Source organism: Urocitellus parryii, chromosome 2 (genome assembly GCF_045843805.1).
Source record: "Urocitellus parryii isolate mUroPar1 chromosome 2, mUroPar1.hap1, whole genome shotgun sequence".
Lineage (NCBI taxonomy): Eukaryota > Metazoa > Chordata > Mammalia > Rodentia > Sciuridae > Urocitellus > Urocitellus parryii.
Genome location: NC_135532.1, coordinates 24,184,391 through 24,207,001, shown reverse-complemented (window position 1 = coordinate 24,207,001; position 22,611 = coordinate 24,184,391). Strand labels below are relative to the sequence as shown.

The following is a 22,611-nucleotide window of genomic DNA, read 5'->3' as shown; positions in this document are numbered from 1 at the left end:
GACTCCTGACCATGAGCAGCCCCCAACCCATACCACTGAACCTTGTTCTGGAGTTCAAGACACTCCCCCTTTAGGCCTGTCATAAGTGTTAGTCCCCAGTGCTGTAAGACTTAAAATCACTGTTACTGAGGTAGGCCCAATCCATTAAATAGCCTAGTCCATTGGCTTTCTAAAGGTCACTAACCTGAGGAATGAGATTCTAGTAATGGGATTTCTTGTGGGGACAGAGCAGGGACTCTTCATATTATTCCTTCTCCTGACCAAAGAAATAGGAGCAGCCATAGGAATGACATAATACACTAAATACCATGAGACCAAACAGTGAAGTATGTGTCCGTGTTGCTAACCTCCTCTGTGTCCTACCCTATGTTGACATCCACTTCAATCACCATGTTTTATTATTCAATCGTTATGTACAATTACAATGTCTTACTACTAAATATTACTTTAAAGGGAGGAAAGAAACACTGAATTGTCCCCTTATGGTAGTTTGTGCCCTGAAACTATAATGTGCCTGTGTGTCCCCACTCTGTCTCCTGCAGGTGGGTCTCCATACCCAGGAGTACAAATGGATGAGGACTTCTGCAGTCGCCTGAAAGAAGGCATGAGGATGAGGGCCCCTGAGTACGCAACTCCTGAAATGTGAGCCAGCTTCTTCCTTCATTCCTCACCACAGCACCTCTGAAGGGAGTTGATGTGTTAGAATCCCCATCTTGAAAGATGCAAACAGTTATCCTTTTCTTGAGGGTTCCCTGTACTCAGCCTCTATTGGGCCCTTCTGTGCGGGGAGTGTTTTCCTGAAGTGGGATACACTATCCTTGATTCATCCCACTATTTCCTCCTGACCACTGGCATGATTTTCAAGGCTCTAGCTGGGAACTGAAGTTAGAAATTTAGTTTTTAGGTATAAATCCAGGCAAAAACAAATAGACCACCCAATAAGAGAATGCAAGACCTTGACCTCACTCACTAAGTGGGAGCCTAATGAGCTAAATCACCACATGGTCAAGGGCCGGAAGTACCCTTGACCATAAGTCCAATGGTGCTACAGACCCACGAGAGGCATGCTTTGGACTGTAGAACAAGTAGTGTAGGAGGGGGAAAGAAGAATTCTCTGATCAAAGCTATGATTATACTCCACAGAAGGTGACCTGGGCAATGTACCTTCTTTAAAATCCTTTAGAAATAGGCTCTGCTGCTGTCTGGACACTGAAGCAGACAGCTTCTTGAGGTGCCTTCCTGCTGTACCATCCTTCTGGTGACTCTAGGAAGGTGACAGGCTCTGTGTGAAGGCTTTCCCATTGTGTGCACTCTTTTCCTGAGACTATGTGCATGTTTTGCAGTTTGAGGCCTGATCAGGAATGTGATGACACTTGCAGTTTTGTGGAGCTGCTGACAAGGACTTGGGCCTCTCTGAGGCGGCACCGCCTTTCCTGAGTAGGCAGGCCCCCCCGCCCCCCCCCAACATCCCACCCACACAATGGGGTCCTGTCAGAGCCCTGAGATGGCCTTTGGGGAGGAGTCGGGTAGTGAAGGAAGCGTGGGCTTGGCCAAAGGGCAAGGTTGCTGGCTCTTTCCTTCATCATCTTGGGATTAGGTCAGATCCTGGACAGGGAGCTGGATGAGAGAGACAGAGGACTCAGGCGTGAAGGCAGGACAGGGGAGCAACCTGCGAGCAGGGAAGAGGCAGGAGATTGTTTTCATCAGTCTTACATCGTGGCCTCTTCAGCAAAGCACAGGAAGTTTGAGGCAAGATCTCTTTCTGGGGCTGCAGAGTGAAATAGGCCTTATGAATTTTCACTTTCTTGAGTCCTTTAACTCAGTGGTTTAACATGAGATCATTTTGCACTTTATGCTTTCATAAATGTTTTCCCCATGTAGTCTAATGTGAATTTCCCACAACCTTCAGGATCAAGTAGGACAGATATTATAATCTGAATTTGACAAGTATCAAAACTAAGACTGAGAAGTATGCCCTCTGTCATCTAAGGGTAGCAGAGAGCCTCCATACAGATTTCCTGGACCATAGGGGTTGTTAAATTGGTAATACATCGCACATTCCCCAGCAGAAATGGTACTATGATATACCCATGCGTGCTATGCATTAAATATGTCCTTCACTTTTATATAATCTGAAAATCATAAATTCTCAATCACTAACAATAATAATAATTGCAGTTATTTTTACACAATATTAACTAAATGTTTATTTAGTGCTTATAAGCGCCAGACACTGTTTTAAGCACTTTTAATGTATATTAATTTGCTTCATGTTCATGACAACTCGGTAAAGTATGTGATTCTATTAACTCCATATTACAGATGAGAAAGCCAAGGCACAAAACATTGCTAATCAGTTGAGCAAACTCAGTCTAAGTTTAGAGTCCACAACATCATCCTACATACCAGTAGGATCTGTTTCCAGTTCTCAGCCAGGTTCTAGTCCAGAATAACTCTAGAGGTACAAAGTAACCTCCACTTTGGACTAAAGATTCCCCTAGACTTTATCAAGGCTTCAAATCTTTATATAAATTTCCTCCTTGTAGCCCCTGAGCCCTAAGCAACTTATAGACAGGGATGTGGTTTCTCAATTCTGGGAAGAAGGTCAAAGGAGTGGAATCTAGAAATGAGAAACCACAAATGAAACTAGAAAACAGCCAGTGGTCATAGGTGGTCCCTATTGCTAGTTTATTTTACAAATTTTAAAAAGTAAGATGTGACTTGGTGAGGGGCTGAGGCTGTGGCTCCGCAGTAGTGCACTTGCCCAGCATGTGTGAGGCACTGGGTTAGATTCTCAGCACTGCATATAAATAAATAAAATAAAGGTCTGTCAACAACTAAAAAAATATATTAAAAAAAAAGATATGACTTGGTGAAATGTTTCCTCAGAAGGCCAGGATTCAGGCCTTCAGCCATTTTCTCAAGTAAGTGAAAGCTGATGAGGTAATCTTGTTTGTTTCAGAAGTAGGAAGGGTTGAGAATAAAGTGCATCTTCTCAGAACTGTGATTTCATGACCTGAACTTGGCCTACAACGGTGTGCACTTGGGAACTTGGGTGATAGCTTGGAAAGGAAACTCTTCCCACAGTCCCTCACCCCAACTTGGGTGCAACTAGTGTTTCTTTACTTCATTAAACCTGTTTACTTAGTGGTGAAAACTGTATAACTGAGTGGAATCGTTGGTTCCTCGCCCAGAGCCTATTTAGTCAGATGCCTTTCAATAAGGGACACACTGATGTATGTTTTCTTTTTTCTTTTCCTTTGGTGTTTTCTGAGATGATTTGTATTGAATTGTAGATTGGAGGAGTGGAATCTAGAAATGAGAAACCACAGATGAAACTAGAAAACAGCCAGTGGTCATAGGTGGTCCCTATTGCTTATTTCAGTAGGGAAGCAAGGGCAGTCCTGCTGGAGACAAGCTGGGGCTCTGCTGAATGAAATAAGCCCCCTGCTCCCTGGGCTCAGGCCCCACATGCTTGCTGGTTCAAGCCTTCCTTGCTTTTGCTATCTTTATGGATTAACTAGGTATATATTTAGTATTCTTCCAACCACCTCCTAGAATCTGCCTATTATTAAAAGTAAAAGAGCGTTGGATGGTTAGGCTTGAGTTAAGTAAAGCAGAAGCAGGCCACCCCTGCCACAGCCAGTGTACCCTAAGGGGAGGCACCTCAAATTTTTATCTAGTGCCCCCCTGTCTCTGTAGTATATATTTTTGTACCTACAATTAATTAGTAAAATGTGTAAACTTACCTTAAAATGAGGTTTATGTAGAGTTATATACACTGTGTGCCTTGTGCTATTTCTGCCCTTTTTAGCAGGCAGCTTCTAACAGGTGGGCCCAGGAACTCTGAATTGAGTGCCAGGATTTAAAGCACTCAGGAGAAAGTATCTTGAGCCCTTCATCAGCAGTACTATGGGTCAGGGAAACCTGGGACCTTTGGTGATTGTGGCTACCTGTCCTGTGTCTCTCAGAAAGGAAGGAAAGTAACCCAGAGTAGGAGAATTAGTGGTCGCTTCCTCATTTCCCATGTCTTCAGTTTCTATAAATTGCAGCAGAGCCCCACATTGGCCAATCATTATGCACTCCACCACAGCCCCTGGAGTCAGGGGAAATAGGTACAGTAGGAAGTACAGGGGCAGTAGGGACCTAGAATCCCCTTCTGAGAAGTCTTGGATGAGGATTAAGGACAGGAACTCATTAAGACCAAATATCTGAATGGAAGATTCTCCTATGATCTTTATGAGCTCCTGACCCTTAATCAAAGACTCGGGATATCAGTCTCATTAGATACTTATTAGAAAATAGAGCCCAAAATTTCATTGGAAATCTTTCTTCCAAAGACTGGTGCCCAGGAAAGGTGTCTAAAGACCACATGGTGCCTCCAGACCCTGAGGTACCTAGAATTGTTTTCTTGGTTAAACCAGAATACTGGGACAAACACCAGACCCTTGGGATACATACACCTAGAACACATTGTTTGCCTCTCAGAAGTATTGTTAGTGAATGGTTTTTCTTGTTCTTCAGACTTTGGCCAACATGTAGATATATTATACACAGCAATCCAGTGAAGTCCTTACTGCCTAATTGGTAATGATGTTAAAGGAAGTCTAAGAGGACTCCCTTTCAGATTTCAGTGCTAGGAACAGCCACACTTCTTATGAGTACCCAATTTGTTTTTAACTCCTAGCTACTGTGCATCATATAATTGATTATTTCTTGGTTATCTTCAAAGTGTTCAGAATCCTGACGTAACTTTTGCATATGAACTTTTTCCATAGTTTTACCTTTTTTGTTTTTATTTTACTTTCCTCCTCGTATTCTTCTCTTCTTTAAACCTTTCTGTATTCTTACTATCTTCATTGATTACCTCATATACTTTGAAACAAAATAGGGATATACGAAAGAGAGCTACTAAAGGCACACATCTGACGAGGAACAGGGGTAGGATGACTATTGGAGTTTCTCGGACTTTTCCCTTAACAACACCCAATTCCCAGCCCTATGATAATGTTTGCAATGTGGCTGAAGAATTCATGGAAGGAACAGAGCTGTCTCTTCCCAGAAACTAGTCTAACGTCCTTCATGAGATATTTATGAAGTATTTTCTGGCCAGATCCTGCACTAAGTGAGGGTTATGGAGATGAGGTTCCAGACTAGTTCTGACCAGTTCCAAAGTCCCAACCCATTTAGATTTTGATCAGCCTCAGTCAGAGTCATCTCTGATCCAGAGGATCTTCTGAAAAAAGAGATAACTTAAATAAGCATTGCATACAGAACAGAGAGAGCCCAAAGAGAATAAATCCTTAATCCAGTGTGCGTGTGGACCTCTGGCATATGTTTTTCATAGAGGAGTAGATAGAGACCTCTACTCCAAGCAGACATGACCAAGAAATAAGCCCAATATCTTTACATCTAAAGTGATGGAGGAGAAGAATCACAGAAAAAAACCTGTTGAAATTGGAATCACAGAATAAGATTTGGCCTCTGAGATATTAACACAGATGTTTCAAATCCAGAAGCCTGGCTTGTACTTTTTTACCTTAGTATTGAGAGGCCAGTTTGTAATAGGAACTTTGAAATGCTGGGCAAACAATAATCAGCCATACACAGGAACCTTGCACACAGTACAAGGAACAACTGAAGTCCACACTTTTGGGGACCTTTCCTTTGGGAAGCAACCTGGGTCATGTACCCAGCACCCCCTCCTGTATCTGATACAGAGCCTAAAATCAGAGAACTGTGAAGACTTGAAAGTATATTTATTGAGATGTTGGCTTAAAATGACTTCTGTTACTACCCAAGAATGAAATAGGAATTGCCAACTATTCATCCATGGTGTGCAGCAGCTGTTTTTAACTTTTAGGACACTGTCCTGATTTTGAGAGTGAGTGTAAGAACATTCCACTTCATATCCAACTGCAAAGAACAGCGATGTTTCCTTTTCAAGAAGCTGTGCTTGATCCATAGGACTCAATCCTTCCATTCTGCAGAAGCCACAAGCACTCCAAAGAACCTGGGTCGCAAGAGCTCTGGAGGGTTGGTTTGTTAGTGGGCCTTGGTGGACTTGTTCTTCCACTGCTAGCAAGATATGGCCCATGCTGCCTCTTATGTGTTGGTGCTACAGACCCAGTCATAATAATGAAACAATATCACTACTATAAAAAGCATGATCGATTGATCGATCGATCGATCGATCTATCTATCTATCAGAAGAAGAAGAACAGCCCTCATTTTGCAACATGGCAGGCAGTCTATATAAATATATCCTGCTTTTCAGCTCTTCCTCTGTGCTTTCACCCAACAGCTACCAGATCATGTTGGACTGCTGGCACAAAGACCCAAAAGAAAGGCCACGATTTGCAGAACTTGTGGAAAAACTGGGTGATTTGCTTCAAGCCAATGTACAACAGGTAAAACTAAATTTATCTAGACTCTCATAGGCCAAATGCCTTTGAATGTGGTCAAGGGGGTGTGTTTGTTGGTTGTTTTAAGAGCTCTTAATAGAAAAGATGAGATCAGCCATTAAAAGTATGTCTGTACACAGAATTACCCTCTCAGAACACAAGCAAGAGTGGGCAAATGACATAGCTGAATTTGACATGATGTTTTACAGATATTGGTTGAAATAGAAATCTGTGCAATTAGAGTTCTGTCATTGCTATTTTAGGATGGTAAAGACTATATCCCACTCAATGCCATACTGACAGGAAACAGTGGCTTTACCTACTCAACTCCTACCTTCTCTGAGGATTTTTTCAAGGACAGTATTTCAACCCCGAAGTTTAATTCAGGAAGCTCTGATGATGTCAGGTAAGATTTTTTCCCCCAAACTTTCTATTACAGAAATTTCAAGCATTAAAAAAAAAAAAAAAAAAAAAAAAGCCAGATGCCATTGTGCACGCCTATAATCCCAGCAGCTTGAGAGGCTAGACAGGAGGATTGCAAGTTCATCTCAAAATAAAAAACAAAAAGGGCCGGGATATAGCTCAGTGGTAAAGTGTCCCTGGGTTAAATCTCTAGTACCAAAAAAAAAAAAAAAAAGAGAGAGAGAGAGAGATAAAAGAAACAAACAAACAAAAAGAGAGAAAAGAATTAAGTAATTATCACCCATATGTCCACCTCCTAAATTCAACCATTGTTAACAATTTGCCATATTTTGTATATATAGTTCAAATGTGGGCAGGGGTGGGCTATGTGTTTTTCTTTGTTCTGAACCATTTTAAAGTGGGCTTATCACATTATAATACTTTACCCCTAAATCCTTTGTATATATCTCCTAAGGACATTCTCCTGTATAACCACACCAAAATTATCATACCAAAGAAATTACTTAATATCATCATCTAATGTTCAAATTTCCATAATTTTCTTCAAATGTCTTTTATAGATTTTTAAAAAAAGAATCCAGAATAACACATAACATTTTCTTAGGTTTCTTTAATCTTACTCTAGAACCATCCCCTTTGTTTTTTGCCCATTACATTAACTTTTTAAATTAAAACTGAGATGAGGGCTGGGGATGTGGCTCAAATGGTAGCGCGCTCGCCTGGCATGCGTGTGGCAAGGGTTTGATCCTCAGCACCACATATAAACAAAGATGTTGTGTCCGCCGAAAACTAAAAAATAAAAATATTTAAAAAAAAAACTGAGATGAAACTAAACAAATAAAACTGGCCCTTTTTTTTTCTTATTTAACAAATTAACATATCTTGCATTACTCTAAGCTAGTAATTACTCCACAGAGGAGATTAAAGAAGGGAGGGACAAAGAACAAATATTTATTGAGGGCCTCTCCTGGCCAGGGATTTGCTCGTTAGTGCTCATAATTACATATGTATTAAACATATTCAGTCCTCATAGTTACACAGACATGTGCTGTCATCTTGCACTGTGCGGGCTCTTTGGATATATTATATTCAAAACAATCCTGTGAAGTACATATAGCTTGTTATACAAATGAGGACATTAAGGCTCCAAAGAGGAGAACTTGTCAAAATTTGTGGCTAAAAAAATGGAAGAAAAGAGGATCTAACCCAGGAGTTCTGACCCTTCCTGTACCCTATGCAATCAAGACCTCTTTTTGGACCATTAGAAGGTCTTATGGGCATTCTGTCCACTTTATTGGCAGTAGACACAGTCCTCAGGTTTTGACCTCAGTTCTGCCACCATGGAAGGAATGGTGAAGAATTGCAACAGTCAGAAAACATTGATAGCTATCTGTGACAGGCTTTGAAGAAATCCAGTGGGCAGCCCAGACCCATGATGAATTTCAGGTCAGCAACACCAAGAGACCAAAGCAAATGAGTCATCCAGTTTTTAAAGAAGAGAAAACTAGCTTGGAGTAAATACCTTAGCAAAGCCTAATTGGGTTAGAGATGAGGGTGGGAATACAGTGTCAAAGTAATTTGGACCCTTCATATTTGTTGCTTAGCCTTATGCCTCAAAAGGAGCTGGCCTAGGATGTTAATGGTGATAGATTATCAGCCTGAGAAATTCAATCAATAGATGAACTTGCCTATGAGTAACTGTGTAGTGGATATCCCTGATGGTCTTTCCTAATAGGTTGTCAACAAAAAACAGTAGGTAGCAATCAAGAAATTATGCAAATCCTATTCATTTCTCCCAGTAAGTATTCACAGTACAGAATATACAAGACTGGCCCTAATACTCAATTATATGACTAAATCAGCTTTGTAACCTTGAAATGTCATTTTATTTGTCACCCCACATTTTGTAGGAAGTAGGATCTACACGTGATAAGGTTACATCACTTCCCTGGGCATCATTTCTCTCCTGTACCATAAAGTGTTTGGGCCAAATGATGTTTTAGGTCTTTTCTAGGTCTAATGTTTTCTGATTCCACAAAGGAACCCAGTGGGTCCTTTTGGAGTTTTGCTGAAAACCATGACATGTGAATTGACACCTATGGTAGGAAGGGTTATTGCTGTGAGGATTCCCAGTGGGCACAGCAGAAAACTTGAGCTGTAAGTTAGGCAATTGTGCTGGGAGTGATGGCACATGCCTATAATCCCAGCAACTTAGGAGGCTGAGGCAGGAGGATCACAAGTTTGAGGCCAGTCTGGGCATCTGAATAAGCCCCTCTTACAATAAAAAATAAAAAGGATTGGATTTGTAGCTCAGTGGTAGAGCATCCCTGGGTTCAATCACCATTATAGAAAATGGAATTTTGATTTATCTTAGCCACAATACAATGCCTCTAAACTCCTAACTAATCAAAGGTAAGTGCATTTTCCTGTTTTAATTATTCTTTTTGTTTTTTCATTAGATATGTAAATGCTTTCAAATTCTTGAGTCTGGAAAGAATCAAAACCTTTGAAGAACTTTCACCAAATACCACCTCCATGTTTGATGTAAGTCATGAAGTTTAGCTACTCAGTGCATCCTAACAGAACCCTTTCCTGGCTCCACCCAAACACCAACTCTAGGAATCTAGTAGCTCTTGGTGAAGGTCAGCAATCCGCAATGATTAAAATGATAGTATCATCTGGGCATGGTGGTGCATGCCTATAATCCCAGTGACTCTGGAGGCTGAGGCAGGAGGAAAGGAAGTTCCAGGCTAGCCTCAGCAAATTAATGAGACCCTGTCTTAAAGTAAAATTTTAGAAAAAGTACAGGGAGTGTACTGGATTTCATTCTCAGTGCAAAAAACAAAACAAACAAAAAACATGATAGTGTTTGGGAGACTGATAACCAGTCTTAGCTATGCAAAACTAATTTGAAAGTGAATTACATGGTTTGAAGATGAGCCATAATTCACTCCAGGGCCGAAGTCCTTTTTTGTAGAAATTTAGTCCCTTAAAAATTTCATGTGTTTCTAAGAATCTTGGCTCCTTTTTAAAAAAATATTTATTTTTTAGGTGTAGTTGGACACAATGCCTTTATTTTATTTACCCACCTTTATGTGGTGCTGAGGATCGAACCCAGGTCCCCACACATGCTAGGTGAGCGCTCTACCACTGAGCGCTCTACCCTAGCCCCAGCCCCAGAATCTTGGCTCTTATGATATATTCTTTCCTTGAAAGTAGTGGAGGAACTCCTAGTTGTCAGTGACTAGAACTTGTGATGCAGCAGCTTTGAGTCCAGGAGAAGTCCACCTAGGCTTTCGGTCCTTTTCCCCCTAGATTCTGCAGGCTGAACAGCCATGTTCCTACTCAGACACACTGGGAGAAGAAAACCAAGACAGCCTTGCAAACAAGAGCATCTCCCAGCTCTTCTTTTCAAAGCCCTAGATGTGAGGTTGAGAGAACAAGGAGAGGAGAGGAAGGTTGGCCAGGATGGCACTTCTCTCAGGGCAGATCCTAGGTACTCTGAATGTAATCTCCACACAAGCTCAGTGCCAGAGTCTAGAAGCAGGCCAGAAATGGCTCTCAGGACCCATCCACACCCACTGAGTTAGATACCACCTTGTCACAGATCCCAGGAGATTCCTGTGCACATTAAAGTTAGAGAAATGCTGATGATAATTGTATTCCACAAAGACCTGGAAGAACAACACTTGAAAGTTTTTCAGATGCATCACATAGTCAACGTGGCTATGAGACGAGCACAGTCACATTAAAAAACACAAAAACCTGCTGGATGTAGTGGTACACGCCTGTAATCCCAGCAGCTCGGGAGGCTGAGGCAGAAGGATCACCAGTTCAAAGCCAGCCTCAGAAAAAGCGAGGCACTAAGCAACTCACATCTCTAAATAAAATACAAAATATGGCTAGGGATGTGGCTCAGTGGTCGAGTGCCCCTGAGTTCAATCTCTGGTACCACCCCTCACACACACTGACACAAAAAAAAACCATGTTGAACACACCAGACAGAGGGATAAGATGATTTAAAAATATAAACATTTAAATTTTAACTAGCAAAACACAAAGGTAACGTAGATGGAAATTTTGTTTTGTTGCTTGGTACATAGGGTGCAAGTCCAGAAAAACAATATGGAGCAAAACATGGAAGATTTCTCAACTTTAACACTAACCCTAATGTAGCGGTATAGCTATACTGTGACAGTTTGCTTGTTTGTTTAGGTGTTTACTGATAAAGATGTGAACACAACTCAGTAAGAGCCTTAGAGGAGTCCGGAACATGATATGAAGTCTGTTTTCTAGAATATGCCATATTAATAGTCATGGAGAGTCTACATAAAACTCAATGCTAAAGACAACTCCATGAAATCTAATCACTGGGAACTATGAACAAGGAGAGTCTAAAAATTTTGTAGAATCTTCAAGAAATCAAACTATATCTTTATAATTTCCCAGACTTTTTACATATTGTAACCACCAAATGAAAGCATACGCATAGCCAACCATCATCTGCCAAAATTAGTTTTAATATATCTATGTAATTCACATAAAAGTTTCCTGTGGCAAGTGCTAACCTGTTACCTGCTGTTTTCCTGTTGTTTAAGTCTATTTACTTTACCTTCAGGAGGAAGGGCTTCAAAGCCACTGTGAATAGATATTACTTGTAAATGATCCAGTTTGTAGTTGCTGATATGTAGATTTGTGTCAATAGGTAGGGATTGTGGAGACCAAGATCAGCACCTGGAGTGACCTCAGAGGTACATCCCAGTATCATCCCCCAGACTTAATGTGGACCGCTCTGGGCCAGGCAAGTGTTTAACCTTCTTCATTTGTTCCCCATTAGGACTATCAGTTGGACAGTAGCACTCTGCTGACCTCCCCTTTGCTGAAACGCTTCACCTGGACTGACAGCAAACCCAAGGCCTCACTAAAGATTGAGTAAGGAAGACGAGCACCTTTTCTGTCATCAACTGATGTGGGGAGGGTAAAGGAAGATACAAGGGAAGATGGTTTAATGAGGGATATTTGAGGACTAGACTACTTGCCTTCCTGAACAGAAAGCTGTTTTTCCCCAAAGGGCAAGAAAGGGGGCCATAAAATTGGGCAAATGCATACCAGACTCTAGGAAGGAAAGCTAGTGTTTAAGAGGGGAAAATGTTCACAAAATTCCTGCGAAACACATGAAACACAGAGCCTTAGAGGGAAGGTTCCTGAGCCCAGCTGTGAAGGTTATAGGTGGAAACATGCTTATGGGAGTAGGAAACAATGACCCCCCATTGTTCCCTGGAATAGCAGGATTTGTACGAGAGAGGTCCCACTACTGCCAGGCCTAAGACATGCCACTCTGAGAACTCAGCCCTTCCAAATAAGGACTTTCTACTTCTTGTTGATCCTGTTACTCTTTTCTCACTTGAGATTTCTCCACAGATCCCTGGCTTGTTTAGTCAGTTTCCCCCTCCATACCGTGGCCATTACTGTCAGAATTGCTTGGGATTGTGCTTTCTACTCGACTGTTCATAGGTGTCTTTTCAGCAACTCTATGCTAGTCTCTACCTCTGATTGTCCAAGCAGACATTCTCTCCTTTCCTGGACCAAATGCCTGCCCCTTTCACCTAAAGGCAGAACCCACTCCTCTTAAGTCAGGGATCAAGCAGACTTTTTCTCAAAGGCCAGATAGTGAGCTGGTCAGTTCTGCAGCCACAGACAATACATAAACAAGTAGGCATGACCGTGAATACATGAGAAGATGCTCAATATCATTAGTCATCAAGGAAATGCATATAAAAACCACCATGAGATATCACTTGACACCTTTGAAGATAGCTGCAATCAAAAAGTCTGTTGCAAAGCATGTGAAGAAATTAGAACACCTATACATTACTGGGATAATGTTCTTACAGGTTAGTAGTTGCTCAGAAGGTTAAATAGTTATCCAAATGAGGCAGTAATTTCACTTTTAATTATATACCCAAGAGAAATGAAAACTTATGCCCACACAAAAACTTATATACAAATCTTCCCAACATAATAATTCATAATAGCTAAAAGTAGAAACAACCCAAATGCCCATCAATTTATGGATAAATAAAATGAGATATATCTATACAATAGAATAGTATGTATACTATACTATTGTATGTATTGTATGTATGTATACTATTGTATGTATGTATTGTATGTATAATACTATAGTATGGATGAACCTTGAAAATATTATGCTAAGTAGAAGAACCTATTCATAAAATATTATGTCTTATATAGTTCCTTTTACATGAACGCCCAGAGTAGGCAAATCTAGAGACAAAAAGTGGACCAGTGGTTGTCAAGCCTGGTGGTATGGAAAAAGAGGAGAGACTACTAATGGATCTGGGTTTTGGAGAGTGTCCAAATGTTCCAAAATTGTGCTGGTGGTTGCACAATTTGTGTATATACTTGTTAGCTTCCCATTACTATAACAAAATACCTGATTGAGATAACTAACTTAGAAAAGGATTATTTTGGCTCCTGGTTTTGCATATTCCAGCCTAAGATCAAGCAGACCCATTGCTTTGGGCCTCAGATGGGAGTGTCAGATGTGATGGCTGGAAGCTTGTGGTGGTACAAACTGCTTGCCTCATGGCCAAGAACAAAGAGAGAAAGAGAAGGGGCCAGAGTTCCACAGTCCCTTTTGAGGTCATGTCCCCTGTGACTTAAGGACCTCCCACTAAGCCCTACCTCCTGAAGGTCTCACCATCTCCCAGTAGCACTACTCTGGGGACCAGCCATTTAGCACATGGACCTTTGGGGGCCATTAAAAATCCAAACTACAAGACTGAAAACCATTGATTTGCACACATTACATAGGTAAATTGTGCAGTATGTAAATTATATGTAATCAAGCTCTGGTTTAGAAGGAAACAAAACAGATGGCCTCCTGTGAATTTAGATGAACTATTATCTAAATCCAAGCAAAGATGACAACAAATCCCCCTATAGGATACTTAGCTTAATTCACCAAGTCAGTTGGAAAGATAAGGACATTTCCATACAAATGTCTGCATACTTGTTCCTTTTAAGGTAAGCACAACAAAAGTGCCAGAGCTGAGACAGCAGATTAGAGGACACAATGAGGAAAGGATGGATATAAGGAGAAAGTCAAATACTGTTCTTTTTTTCTTCTTCTTCTTATTTTGGAACACATCAGTAAGTGGGTGGCTACTTTTTTCTGGACTTTTGTTGAAGAAAACAAAACCGTAATTTGTGTCCTCTGAGAACACAGATATGCTCCTCCAGACCAGCCATTCACAAGGTTCTCTTCTTGGTCCTGCTCCTGTTAAATGACAACAAAAAATTAAAATATGAAGATAAGAGAAGCTTCTCTTCCTCCTGTATCCATCTTAGGCTGGATGTAACCTACAGAACGAACGACCCTGGAGCCTTGCTAGTAAAACACAGCCTCGTGATTTAAAAAGCTTTCCCTCTAGAACACAAGCATGATAGAAAGACAGATGTGACAGATGTACCACTTTTGTAACTCTCTTTGTTTCTTAAAATGATTTTAAAAATTACCACAAATGTGGTTGCTTAAAAATAAAGGAATTTACTTTTTCTTAGTTTTGGAGGCCACAAGTACGAAGGTATCGGCAGCCAAATTCCCTCCACAGGCTGTGGAGGAGAATCCATTCCTTGCCTCTTCAGCTTCTGGTGGTTTGGGGCATTCCTTGGCTTGTGGCTGAACCTCTCAGCTCCATCTTCACATGGACTTCTCCTCTCTGTGTGGTCATGATCTCCCTCTGCCTTCATGTGACTGTATTTGGGCCTCACTTGGATAAGTGTCACTCTACAGACCTGAGCTTAATCATATATTTTGCCATATGAACTGATATTCAGTTTCCCTGGATTTGACATGGCTATTTGCAAGTCAGGGTAAAGGACATTTTTTTTCTCATTGATCATATAAGCTATTTGACTTCAGAATACCTAAGTCTTGGAGTTATTTTCTACCTGGAATTATGGATTTACACTAACTAATCATATATTACACCCTTAGCCACTGGCATTTCTCCTTCTGCCCAATGACACCAAGCTGGCATGAGGGAGCCAGTGTGCTGTTTTAGAACAAAGAAAATCTGATGAGACTTAAATGGCCTCCCTAATTAATTCTAGGACAGATGTGGACAAATGTCCCACTAAGAGAGTGGCTTCTAGTGTCTTATTTTGAGAAACCTGTTCTGTACATTTGTTTTCCTTTTCTCTTTTTAGCTTGAGAGTAACCAGTAAAAGTAAGGAATCAGGGCTTTCCGATGTCACCAAGCCTGGCTTCTTCCTGTCCAGCTGCGGACATATCAGATCTGCGCATGACAACTCAGAGCTGGGAAAGGAGGATTTGTGCTGCTCTCCACCCCCAGACTACAACTCCGTGGTGTTATACTCCACCCCGCCTGCTTAATGCATGACACAACCTTCTTTCTAGAAGCACAAGTGTACCTGCATTCTCAGAAAACTAGCTTTTGCCAGTATTATGCATATATGAGTTTACACCTTTACCTTTCCACAGGAGCCAGCTGCTTTTTGTGACTTTTAATAGTGCCTTTTTTTTTTTTTTTTTTTTTTTTTTACTAACAAGAATGTAACCCCAGATAGAGAATAGTGACAAGAACACTACTACTCAGTCCTCATGTTACTCCTATTAGAGAAACCCTTTCTAAGCCCAATGACTTACCTGCTCCAGTCCCTGAAGCCTTAAGGCACACAAAACAAGAGGACTCCAGGAGATCACTGGACTCTACTAGGTCAGCCCTTTACTGGAGGGATCGTGCGCTGACCTAAGCAGTGTCTCAGAAGACCTCTAGCAGGCCTAAGACATGTAAGAAAGAGAGGGAAGAATGGAAAAAGAGGGGAGATGAGAGAGAAAACAAGACTAAGCATAAGACAGATTTTTGAGATGCATCATATCAGGAGGGAGTAGGAGAGGGCATCTGCAATGCCGCTTCCGTGGCTTCCCAGCCCTGACCAGTGGACTTTCAAGACACTAGCCAGGAGCACACAGGACAGAGAGGAAGGGACATTTCCTGGATTCTGGGAGACAAGGACAATTTTTTTTTATTAAAGCAAATCTTAAGACTTTACCTATAGGACTGGTTCTATAGCCATTCCTATGAGTGGATGTTTTGATTTATCGAATTAAGGGTGGCACTCAACTGTCAGCTCATACTATCAGCCTCTCTAGTGAAATACACTGAGAACTTTCCAGAGCTAGTTTGGCTCCAGAGCATGACGGCCTGGCACTTAGCATGTTGCTCATGGGAAGCTAAGTAGCTAAGTGGTCTGTTGGTCTGTTAGGAATGTCTACTATTGGGCTCAAAGCTGCAAGAAAAAATGATGTCAGATTGTATTTTGAATATTAATGTATAGACAAGACACTTAACTTTTTGTATCATCCTGTTGTGTACAGTTATTATAAAAGGAAGCTGAGGAGAATGAAAATGTAGTCTTATAGAGGGTTTTCTCTGTACCAAAACTAGAACTGATGGAATAAAATCCAATAAGGCAGAGTGAAAACTCTGTACCAGCCAAACCAAGTCACCCAGAGTTGGGACCTGAAGCAGAGGAAGTTAATTGTGATTCCTTTTATTTAGTAGAGATTCCAGTCTCATGCTAATCTGGAAAGATGTGGAAGAGCATTAACCAATGTTTATTAAGCACTTTATGCTCCTTGAGAAAAAAAGGTGATATGTAATTTATGTAAGATGTTTCTACAGTTGGGACTCAGGATATTAATTAATGAGCCGTCAAATACAGAAAAGCCTATTTCATCTGCTTTGGACCTTGCCTTGGGTCTGAGAATGGTGGAAATAGGGAGACAGGGTAGAAATAGGGAGACAGGGTAAGAAAGGGTGCCTACTTCTCCAAGATCTAGAGATAAGTGCACCCTGGGTCTCTAACATGGCTCTGTTGGATGCTGTCTATGCAAGTTATAGTTTGTGTACTTGGGATGTATGCAGCTGCTGAACCAGTCAAGAGCTGAACAAGCAACAGTGAATCACTTCTGGGAGAGCAGAGCATGTTTCCTTTTATGCATGTAACTTAAATCTAAGACCTGGACTCTCTAAGTATTAGAAGAATGTATACTTATTTTCCTATTTGCCACATTTCTTGTTTAAGTTCTTTGTATGAAGAAATAGGAGAGTCAGCACATTCCCCAGTGAGATAGTGGGTGCCCCATGGAAGCTCTTGGGGACTTCCCAGCCAGGACAGAGGAATGAAGCAGGTCTCTCTACCAGGAACTAAATTCAAATAAAATCAGGTAGAGCCAGAAGAGGGGAGAAATCTTTGTTCTTCCTCTATCCATACACAAACACTCCAGTGAAAGCTGGCAGTAATATAAATCAGGTAATTAGATGGAGGTTAAACAGAACACTCCAATCCTCTTTCAGATCACATAAGGATTCAGCAATTGATGATAAAAAGAAAACCTTAGCTATTCATGTGATATCTTGATTTTAATAACCTAATTCTGAATAAAAAAAAGATTTGGTATATACCCTTTTTCCAAAAAAGAAAAAATCTATTAGGATTCTGTTACTCAGCTTCTATAAGGACTGGGGCTTATAGCCTACATAAGTGCATCCTAAAAATGGTTCCATCTAGTCTTCATGTAGAAAGATAAATGGAAGCTTGTAATAATGGGTATATCTAATTGCAAAGCATTTGTTCATTAAAACAGCACTGAAAGTGAAAACACTAATTGATAGTAATATTAGAAACATTTGCCATTTATGACAAAAATGGTTAGCACTAACAAAAAACAAGTACTTCCTTCCAGGGCTTGTGAGATAATCTATGTATAACAGTATGGATGGAATGGGACTGAATGTACCTTGTGCAGATCTGTATCTAGTTAAACGCCCAAGAAATGATGCTCAGACATTAGTTTTAGCCAGGGGACAATTCTGTCCAAATGCTAAAAGATGTTGCTTAGTTTTTTTTTTTTGTTTTGTTTTTTAAAATCTATGTCTTATTTTACAGCCCATAAGAATGTCAAACATGAAACAGATACATGCCAACTCCACTTATATTGATTAAAGGAGGAGTGTATCTTTGACTGGCAGTGGCAGTAACTTTATGTGTATGTGTGTTTTTGTTTCATGCTTAACTATTTAAATAAACTGGAATTTTAAAGTTACTTTTATACAAATCAAGAATATATGCTACAGATAAAAGTAAGATATTGGTCCTACATTTCTAGTCATGATGAATGTATTTTGTATACTATTCATATAATAAAATTAACTTCCAAAAACATCTACATATTTTGTCCCTAACTTCCTTGTAAGTGGAAAAAAAGCGGTCATGAGTGTCTCTGGGTAAGGGGGCAGGGAGGACTGGAATTCTCAAAGATCTCATTAAACACCAGTTATTAAGCATAGCACAAGAAAGATAAACCAAATGCTACTAAAGAGAGGGCATGGAGCTTTCCATCATTACTACACAATAGCTGCTCTAAGCAATTGGAACACTGCAAACTGTAATAAATAAATTAAAAAACACAAAAACAAAATCAAACTAGGCAGATTGCCCAGAAAACCAAACACTAAAATGAATAAATTCATGAGACAAAGCATACACTGAGTGAGTGCTGGCTGCAGATGAAAGTACCCTCAATTAAAAAGAGGCAGTCTTCCCTAACCACTAATTTTCAGCTGATAAACAATTATCATAATTAAAGGGTGTGTGAGAATATGTGTGCACATGTGTGTTAGAGTTTATGTGCAGAAAACCATACAAAATGACAAGCAAAAGCACAAAATACAAGAACTTCCCCAAGAAAAGAACTTCTGACAAGGAGTCTTCAATTTGGTTTTGTGGATGATGTCCTAGGAGGAACAACACAGGTAATAACTATTAAACATAGAGTAAGTGACCAACACTCTGTCTTGGAAAGTGGCTGTGTCATTTATTACCTGCCTGACCACAGGTATGAAGCTAGATTGCAGAAACATAAGGAGAAAAATTGGGCCTACTTTCATGGGGACAGAGGTGAGAAAAGGGGATAAATGACTAACTTCAGTAAACTTGTAGTTAAGAGGGCAAGCATTGAAAACATTCAAGAAGCTGAAATCCTTTTGAAAATACTGGTTCTCATAACCATCACTCATTTGGGCAAATGATTTGAAGAATACTTGAGGTATCAGCATCACATCATAGTTTAGAAATTTTTTCATGACTCTGGAAACTTACGGTATATTTGGAAATCCGCCCCACCACCCTACCAGCAGGATGCTTTAATAAGGTTTATTGGACTTCTCAGTGTTAAACACACTACCAGATTTTTTTGGTTTTACAGCTAGGAAATGTTGAAAAATATTCTGGATCCCAATACAGGGCTGGCCAACTTTCTGAGGAAAAACACAAAACACAACCTAACCCCAAAATCCAACTTGATGCTCCTAGTATTCTATTTTTTGGTCTGGATTGTGGTACATAAATGTGCTTACTGTGCGATAATTCAGACTGTACACTTATTTGTGAACTTTTACATACATGAACATATGTGTATATGTATGCTATATTCAAAAAGATTATTAAATGAAAAAAATCCTGCCCCTTACTACCATGACTTTTCATGGAAGAAGCACCCATTTTTTAAAAGAGGAAGGGTTTAATCTTAGACTAAAACATTAACTACATATTTGAAATAAACCTGTACAGGTGCTTAATTTATGTCAAGATAAACCCATTGTAAACTGAAATTACCCTAACTCCACCAAATGTCCAAACTTAGCAGCACAGCACCACATAAATTGTTAGCTGTTTCTCCTTGTGATCATAGGGCTGAGTGGGAGCTGTGGTCACTACTACTGCCCAAGAAAGGATCCAAATCAAATTTCCAAGTATTGGTTTTTATTAAATGTGTATTGCTTTTACATCATAGAGTTGAAATAGTATAAGTCTAATCCTTGTAAATTAGGCACCATCATCTTTCATTTTCCATTTTAATTTGTACCCCAAAATAACTAATGAATATATGCTTTTCCATACATTGGGATCTGGAACCCATCTAGAGAAAGGAATTGCCATCATTTGAGGTGTTTAACACATGCCAGCAACTATCTGAGGAATAAACTCATTTTATTTCTGAGGCAATCTAACATGATACATATTATCAGATGCATACTTTTCATTCTGCTTTTTCTTCTAAATGGACAACCCAAGGATGCTGGTATACTTGACCCATTCCTCTCATCAACTTAGATGCTGCTCCAGCAATTCACCACCCATTCACCCCCAATGGACTCCGCACTTTCTACTAGACCATTATTTGTTATTTTGTTATTTGTCTTACAAAATAAAAAAATTGATCCCAAGTTCTTCTCCACCTACCACCCATTTCCTATTTTCCTTGACAGTAAAATTCCTGAAGCAAGTTGGTTATAAGACTTGTTTCCAGCTCTTGTTTCCCCCAGTCACTGTCAACCCTGCTCAAAGCCAGCAATCTAACTGGCACGCTCAAAGAAGACTGCTCTGCCTATCCATGAGCTGGTTGCTGAACCCAATGGTGAATTCTCAGTCCCAATCATACTTGACACATTAGCAGCTTCCTAAAAACACCTTCACTTTGATTCTAGAACATTACTTTCTTCCTCTCTCTCTAGCTACTTCTGTCCTTTTGGCTCATTTTACATGTATTCCCTGACCTTTGAACATTGCTCCAGGTACCCCAGAGCTCAGTTGTTGGAGCTTTTCTCTTTGTCTTTACTGACTCCTGTGACCTGAGCCAACATCAAGGCATTCTTAGGATGACTTTCATGTACAGATAGTCCTCTGCTCTAAACTCCAAACACATACAAGGACTAATCTGTTATTTCTTTTTAATGCTCTGGAAGACTATTTTCCAAAGTTAGTTGCCGCCATATCACCCATCCCACTAGACCTTAGGCAATGTGCCCCTGCCAATCCTGCATTGAATCCTGCATCACAGAATCAAGAGATGATTTCATGACTGACTTGTAATTAAAAGAATGTGGCAGGCATGACACTGCATGATGTAGAGGCTGGGTCAGAAAAGCCACATATAGGTGCTCAAGTGGCCAGTTTTCAAGTCAGACCAGCCCCAAGACTTGATTTCCTAGCTGAGGGCCCAAAGCAAGCACAAGCTTTTGCAGCTGTGCTCTATTCAAACTCCTGACCCACAGAATTCCAGAGCAGAATAAAATGTTTGTTTTATGCCATTAAGTTTCATGTTGTTACAACACAATAACATCCCAAATTTAACAGGTCCCAGACCGAAACTCCCAATGCCTCACTTTACATATCCTCAAACTCCCAAGTCTCTTTCAATGCAGGACAGTTCTCCATTCTATCAGCAGCAAGCCCAAACCTTGAGTCATTCTTGACTTTTCCTTACCCTATATCCAGTGAATTGTAACATCTCTGTTGGCCCTATTTTTTTAGAAATCTTAGTATTTTTGGTGGGGTTCTTTTTTTTTTTTTATTGGTCGTTCATAACATTACATAGTTCTTAATACATCATATTACACGGTTTGATTCAAGTGGATTATGAACTCCCGCTTTTACCCCGTATACAAATTGCTGTATCACATCAGTTACCCTTCCATTGATTGACATATTGCCTTTCTAGTGTCTGATGGGGTTCTTTTTTGTGGTTTTGTTTTCTTTTTTTTTTTTTGGAACTGGGGGTTGAACCCAGGGCTTTGCGAACGCAAGGCGGACGCTTTGCCTCTGAGCTACATCCCAGCCCCTAGTTATATCCAGAATATAACCACTTCACATGACCATTGCCAAATTTTCACCATCTTTCACTTGGAAGGCTGCTGGAGCTTCCTAAATAATGTTGCTCCTCCTCCCCCAGTCTGTTCTTAACGCAGTAGCCAAAGTGACTCTTCTGAAGTGTTGAACCATGTTCTCCTTCAGCTGAGAATCATCCTGCAGTTTCTTTTCATTGAGGGTAAAAGCCAAGTCCACAAGACACACCCACCCTCTGGCCCCAAGACCTTTCTGGGACCACTCGCTACTCTGCTTTCAATGCACTCACCTCTTTTCCATTCCTCCAAAATTCATCTTGGCCTGGAATACTTTCCCTTCACTTATTTGTAGGACTGGCTCCTTCAAGTCCTTTTTCACTTACCACCTTTTTTTCAGTGAGGCTTCCAACCCAGACCACCCACTATGAAACTGGACTGCCACCACCTCATTCCCCCACATCTAGATGGGCAAGATGAAACACAGGATGGATACATAAATGTGAATTGCAGATAAATTCTTAGTATAAATGCGGACGATGCAATACTGGAGGCATACACTAAAAATCTTTACCCTGGATGGTTTTTCTTTTAACTGTTACTACATTCTAACCTAACTACATTCATTCCCAGGGGCATTGGTTCCAGGGGCTCCCTGCTGGTCCCCAAATCCACAATGCTCAAGTTGCTCATATAAAAAGCTGGGGTATTTACACATAACCAAGCTTATACTTTAAATCATTTCTGGAAGACTCTGACAACCAATACAATGCAAATGCTATGGAAATAGTTGTTATAGAGCTACATCCCCAGCCCTATTTTGTATTTTATTTAGAGACAGGGTCTCACTGAATTGCTTAGTGCTTTTCTTTTGCTGAGGCTGGCTTTGAAATACTCCTGCCTTGGCCTCCTGAACTGCTGGGATTACAAGTGTGCGCCACTGCACCCAGCTCCCCTAATATTTTAAATTTGAGATTGGCTTAATTTGTAGATGTTAAAACCAAGGGCCAACTTGTCTACTCCCTACTAAGATGGAAGCTTTCAAAACA

General features: G+C 40.4%; 1 protein-coding gene across 1 annotated transcript in view; it reads left to right on the top strand.

Moving 5' to 3' along the window:
- Nucleotides 1-18,092, top strand: part of Flt1 (fms related receptor tyrosine kinase 1) — a 176,588-nt gene extending 158,496 nt beyond the window's left edge. The window contains exons 26-31 of the mRNA XM_026388407.2: nt 543-642; nt 6,305-6,410; nt 6,668-6,810; nt 9,287-9,371; nt 11,665-11,759; nt 15,063-18,092. Of these exons, the coding sequence (XP_026244192.2) occupies nt 543-642; nt 6,305-6,410; nt 6,668-6,810; nt 9,287-9,371; nt 11,665-11,759; nt 15,063-15,249 (716 nt within the window). The 3' untranslated portion in view covers nt 15,250-18,092. The remainder of the gene's footprint in view (nt 1-542; nt 643-6,304; nt 6,411-6,667; nt 6,811-9,286; nt 9,372-11,664; nt 11,760-15,062) is intronic.
- The last annotated feature ends 4,519 nt before the right edge of the window (nt 18,093-22,611 follow it).